This window comes from Cajanus cajan, chromosome 7 (genome assembly GCF_000230855.2).
Source record: "Cajanus cajan strain Asha chromosome 7, NIPB_CcT2T_4, whole genome shotgun sequence".
NCBI lineage: Eukaryota > Viridiplantae > Streptophyta > Magnoliopsida > Fabales > Fabaceae > Cajanus > Cajanus cajan.
This window is the reverse complement of record NC_138523.1, coordinates 46,101,683-46,108,158: the sequence shown is the minus strand read 5'-3', so window position 1 is coordinate 46,108,158 and position 6,476 is coordinate 46,101,683. Positions and strand designations below refer to the sequence as shown.

General features: G+C 38.2%; 1 protein-coding gene across 1 annotated transcript; it reads left to right on the top strand.

The window, feature by feature from the left end:
• Positions 1 to 388: 388 nt before the first annotated feature.
• Positions 389 to 6,016, top strand: LOC109814124 (PHD finger protein At1g33420). Its single transcript, XM_020378477.3, has 5 exons — positions 389 to 1,148; positions 2,023 to 2,149; positions 2,857 to 3,072; positions 3,542 to 4,156; positions 4,665 to 6,016. The coding sequence occupies exons 1-5, from the start codon at positions 818 to 820 to the stop codon at positions 5,500 to 5,502; spliced, it is 2,127 nt and encodes a 708-aa protein (XP_020234066.2). The 5' UTR covers positions 389 to 817; the 3' UTR covers positions 5,503 to 6,016.
• Positions 6,017 to 6,476: the final 460 nt, after the last annotated feature.

Below are 6,476 nucleotides of genomic sequence, written 5' to 3'. Positions count from 1 at the left end.
TGTGTGAGTATAAAATGTTTTATATTATCAACATAAAAAAAGTTTTATACTATCAACTAATAAAAAATTATAATTTATATAATTTTTAATATAATTATTATAAAAATTAGTAAAACCTTAAATTGTAATCGAGTAAGAGTATAAAACCGTGTTACGATATATGACCATTAAATCATTAAAAGAAAATGCATGTTGCTTTTTTTCTTAAAAAAAACAAGTTCAGTTGGAATAAACATTGTCCAAAAATAAGGGTTTCACTACCCAAAATTAAAAAAAAAAATCAAAAAATTAGCATTTACCATATTTATTATTCCTTTCTTAGAGAAAAAAAAAAAAAAAAAGAGAGAGAGAGAAGAAAACTTGGTCTAGTATGCATGAGCTCTGATGGCGGTAAACTCGCTTAACGGCTAAGATTTGCGATCCCTGAAATTCTCTCTCCTCTAAACAGAGTCTGTTTTCTCGCGAATGCTCTGAACGAATATTTCTTTTTTCTCTAACTGTGAGAATAATTAAATGTGTTGTGTGTATAAATACAAAAATACTGATCCCAGATTAATCCAACGACGACCATCAAATCTCATCATCCAAACAGAAAAAAAGACTACCAAACCCTAATCTGAAACGATCGTTCCCTCCTTCTCTCTATCTCTCTCTTTCTCTCTCTTCTTCTTCTTCATTTCTCTCTCTTCCAACCGCCAATCTCTGTTGCAACATTTCTCTCCCTCGCTCCCCGATCCACAACCTTCCAACCCTCATCTTCGAGATCTCACCTCACGCGCCTCTCACGCTGGACCACGCGCCTGTCACCGCCTCCATCATGGTCGTCAGCGGAGGGAAGGGCTTGAAACGAGCCAAGAAGAGAGTCACCGCCGATTTCTACGACTTCCTTACGTTCCCCTCGCCGTCCCTCGCCGAGTCGGAAAGCTTCGCCGGCGGACCGTTCCGCTCCAACGTCCGCTCCTTCCTGACGAAGCACGCGCTGCTTCCGCCACCGTCCGCGCTGTTCCCGCACCTGCTGACGTGGCAGATCCTCTTCCGCGTCGGCGAGCTCACCGAAGGCTCCGAACCGCCGGTGGTGTGCCTCGACGTCGTGGAGGAGGACGTCGCCAGATCCAGATCCGTGTACTGCGATCAGTGCCGAGTTTTTGGTGAGTTGACTCGCCAGTACTCCAGCCGGTTCTCTTTTGCATGAATCGCTTTGGTTTAATCGTTTTTTCCAGGTTTCTCTTCGGTTGCCGGTTCCCGTTCACCAACTCCAAAGCATGTTGCAACTTGCAAAATGAAAAATGACACATAATAACTATTCCTTGAAATTATCGTGATATTTTCGCGAGATGACGTTTATTATTATTATTTTTATTATTAGTTGGATATTTAAACATAATCATAAGTCAATGAAGTTTATAATTATGATGATTAAGTGAGTATGCGGCGGAATAATGTTCAGTTATTGAATTATTTGCAGCAAAATTGAATGTTTAATAACTTGAAGTGGACTGTGTAACATATCGTCGTTTCTGTGACGATAAGATCCAGAGAGAGATATAATCGAGGATCAAAAGAAAATAAGGGTTAGGTGGTTGGTGGGGCCCATTGGAAGTGAACACGTGGAAGGGCTTTGAAATGCCACGTGTCGGTCGTAATTTTGTGGGACATTTCCTTGCTGTCCTTGTTGCGTGACAGCTATGATTATTATGTCGTCATCTTATTAATATATTAAATTTTTTTTTTATCATTGTTGTGGTCCAACTTTACTTAGTAGTATTGACGTGCTTCTCAAGTCATGCGCCACGCATACTAACATGGAAGCATGCTGTTCTTTTTATAAATAATAAATAATAATTTTCATAAATCGTAATCCTGTTCTCTCCTGGTTTAGTGTATATGATCTATATTATTTATTTATTACTAATTATTCTTATTTAAGCCGGCATACGCGTGGGTTGTCAATTTTGTTTTTGGTGTAAACATTTTCATTTATTATTATTTCTTTGATTTGAAACTTACGGATTTGTTATTTAGGTTGGAGCGGTCACCCAGTGTGCGCGAAGCGGTACCATTTTATAATCAAAGCCGATGGGAGTTCTATTGGTGGGTACCACAAGCCGTGTATGTGCTGTGGAGATATCTTGCATTTGTCAGAATCCAAGTGGGTAACCTTATGCCACCTAAGCATTTTTTTCTTTCTTTTTCATTTTGTTTTTTATAATGTTTCATGGGAAATCGTCGTCTTTTGGATTTTTTTTTTTTTTTGGGCTTTTCAATTGTTGTCTAGAGTAATTGATACTCTAATAAATTGGAAAGTTGGAATATGTCTATGCTATGCTTATTTCTGTCAATTTTTTGGTAGCCATTTACTACTAATTCACGTCCTGTTTCTTTGATTGTAGAATGTAGATTCAAATTTTGGAGTCAGTCTCGAAAATTAGCCGTTCTCTAAATTGTAAACATTGTTGCTACCGAGTTATTTTTCAAAGTTAACGCGGTTGATTGCTGAAACGGAATGCCTGTTTGTCAGAGTTCCAAATTTTTTGTCTTTGAGCCTCCTCCGGTTTATTTCAACTTACCACGAGTGAAGTAGTAGTTCTGTTTGTATTAAATTTCTCCTTATGCTGAAGGAGAGGGTAGTTTCCTTTCGTTTGAGGCTCAGTGCATGTTTGGATTACCTTAGTAGTGTCAATTTCACTCTATGCCGAAGGAGAGGATAGTTTCCTTTCGTTTGAGGATCAGTGCATGTTGGGATTACCTTATTATTATTATTATTTGAAAGAGCTTTTCACCAAAATGATGTTAAGCAAATCAGTTGAATGCTGCTGTCCTTGATCTTACATTTTGGGTAATGCTTTCTATCTTCAGATGCAAGTCTTGCAACCATGTGACTACCACTGATGATGTCGAAGACTGGGTTTACCATCAATTAGAGAACACAACTCATCTTTTACATGGCGTAGTCCATGCCAATGGATATGGGCACCTTCTTCGGGTTACTGGCAGAGAAGGGGGCTCTAGATTTATTTCTGGTTGTCATATTATGGATTTCTGGGATCGCCTATGCAAGACTCTTGGAGTCAGGTTAGGATTCTTGATTGTAATTTACTAACTTCTATTTTTTCCTGACTTGTACCTTCATTGTCTTGGAGCTAATTCCTTCTATTATATCTATTTTATACTTGTGTTTGTGTTGTGTCATTTATGACACTCTGATCACCTAGTTATCAGGTTTCTTTGAGCTAATTCTTTCTAGCATTTCTATTTTATGCTTGTGTTGCTCATGATGACACTCGTCACCTTGTTAGCAATGAGGTGGGGAAGAATGATGCAGAAGCATTTCTTAAAAAAATTAGTGATTGTGCAAATTAAACTTATTGTCACATAAGAATTTACCCTGTTATAAAGACGAGGGACATCTTACAATACTTGACTTTTGGGTGTCTTGAAATACCTTCGTGAAATGGGATAATATTTCTTTTGGTTAACTGTGTTTTATACGGATATTGCCATGAGTTAACTCTTTTGTTTTCTTCACTTTTGTTGTGGGCAGAAAAGTTAGCGTGATGGATGTTTCAAAGAAATACGGGTTAGAGTATCGCTTGCTCCATGCCATTACGAAGGGACATCCGTGGTATGGTGACTGGGGTTATAAATTTGGCTCTGGTAGCTATTGTCTCACACATGAAGCATACACATCTGCAGTTGAAAGCCTATCCAATATACCGTTGTCCACCTTTTCCCAGGGACAGATGCCTCACTCTCGTGTGCAGGACATGATCTCATATTACCAGTCTTTGTCAGAGCATAAGCTTGTAAATATAAGGGACCTCTTTCGTTTCATGATGGGTTTGATTGGTGATGCTCGCAAGAATGCATCAAATACTGATGACACATCCTGCAAGAAGCGTCGTTTTAATGCTTCTGGACTGTCAATTTCTTGGGATAAGAGTGACATTGAACGTGTGGAGGAAGCCATGGTCAGAGTGCTGCGTGCAGTGTCTGAGACTAAGTGGGTGAGCTGGCGTGCTCTTAGGGGAGCAGCCTGCAAGGTGGGCCCTCCAGAGCTGCTTGATTATTGCCTTGGAGAAATGGGAGGAAAAATGGTCTATGGTGGAATGGTTGTTAATAGCCGATGCAATCCTCAAACTGGAGTTTATGAGTTGAGGTTAGACTTCGATCTAATTCTTATGGGATGTTTACCCTTCTGTTTTGTGTAGTTTAACTGCCTAGAGAAAGGTCGTGACACACTAACTCGGACATGAGTTGTGGTATAGACACAACAATGCTTCAGTTTTATGATTTCGTAAACAAACAAACTACTTCATTGCCTAGTTCTACATTTTTTGAGTCACAGTGAAGCTGAATTGATGCTTGATCTTGGCATTATCCTCATGCATGATAGTTGACTAATTTTTTTCAAGGGTATTTGATCTTCCCCTTGCTTGTTTCTCGGGTTTTCATTTGGACTATTACTAAAGTGTTTGCATATAAAATCCATTAACATCTTAATACTAAGCTTGGGCCTTGAAAATTGAAATGTTGATGTTCTTTCCAAAGCATTGATGCCTATATATTTGTATTATTTGGAAGATTATCTTCCTTTTGCTTCTATAATTTTATTTGATGTGATCATGTGAATCGGTCCTGATATTATGGTATTTTATTTGCTTTAGACTCGAGGCTGCAACTGGTGCTTGCTATGGAATTTTAGCGAACAATAATTCTTCAGGCTCGAAGTATCCATCTGAAGAAAACCTCTTACAATGCTTGAGATATTTGTATGACTCTCTGCTTCATCCTCAGATGATGGTAAACTATGTTGAAGCAGGGACAAGGACTCTTGCAATGACCTCAGCTCAGAAGCTTTTTGACTGCAAGCAGTTTGTAAAAGATTTTAGTCCTGAGATGTTGCCATTGTCAGATTTGCTGAAGTTACGCATCTCATGTCAGGTTGAACTTTTAGATGAAGCTGAAGATTCAGAAGCTATAACTCCACCAGAATTAATTGTGCTGCCCACGAATGCTACGTTGGCTGAGCTTAAGAACCAAGCAGCAAATGCATTTCAAGATGTTTATCTAATGTTCAGGAGATTTCAGGTTGATGAGGTACTTGGCTATAGCGGTGTTGACGATTCCACCCAGGTCAAGCACTTGTTAGGATCGAAAGATGTAGTTTGTGTCCGAGGAAGATGCATTGGGAAGAATGGGTTGAGCAAGTTCCGAATGGAACGGGGACTTGAGAGGTGGACTGTAGATTGCAGCTGTGGGGCTAAGGATGATGACGGAGAGAGAATGTTGGCGTGTGATATATGTGGAGTGTGGCGGCACACTAGGTGTTCTGACATCCATGATACTGATCCTGTTCCAGCACGTTTTGTTTGCCTCAGATGCCAAAACTCTGAAGCCAAACCCAAATCTAGTGGGCACTGCAAAACTGAGACTGTCACTAACGTTAGTACTAGTGCTAGTTGCTTCGGAAACGGCTTGCCAGTGCCATCTGATGTTCGTTAAAGGATTTCATTAGCCTTCTGTTAGGATAAATGTTTTTTAATAAATACTTTTAGGGAAAAATATAAGCATAAAATGAATTAAAATTTTCTCATAACATAAAATTTGCTTATGCATAGTTAAAATCAGTTTTTGGAAAAATTAAATGACAGTTTATATATATTTGATTATGCATAAGTTGATTTTAATTTTGTGAGGAAAGTTTAATTTATTTTATTTTCTTATTTTTTCTTCTAAGTATTTATTAAAAGGTTTGTTTTAATAGGAGTAAATGTGTATGAAAAGCTTATATTTTGCTTCGGCCTGAAAGAACCTGTACATAACAGATAGGCCTTAGAGATAGCTGTAGGGGCGGGACATGTCTTGTTCATATTTCAGGTTCTACCTAATGGTTGTTTAGTGTACATAGTGACTGACGAAAAGATGTGGAGGGGGAAATTGAGAATATTCAAGTTCAACTTTCTTTTCTTTGGTTCTAAATGAGCATCAGACTCGGTAAATTTAGATCGATTTTAAATGATTATGGGTCTTTTCCTGAGGTATTTCTATTTAAGCATTTTCTCTATGCGCTGTGATTTATAAAAGGTAGGTCAAATAGGTATAGTTTTAGTCTTTAACGTAAATGGGTCTCATGGCGTTTTGAAAATTCCTGTATTGTCCCTCTTATCTTAACAAGTTAACGTTTTAAAAGAATAATTTGTGGTTTCTATTTCTAACTACACAACCACTTTACATTTTTAATTACACTCTGCGCATGTGCATTCTGACTGAGTAGTCTTGTTTTAATCGTAAAACAGAGCAACCTGCTACTTCCATTTCTCATTATGATCAAACGTCTTAACGTTCAACGACTTTTCATTCCCAATTACACAATGCACATTAACGTTGTTCCATTTCCAATTGCACAACCCGTGTGCATTCTTTCAAAGCGGAAAATTTCCATTCCCAATTATAATGAAAACAATAGCCTTGATGTT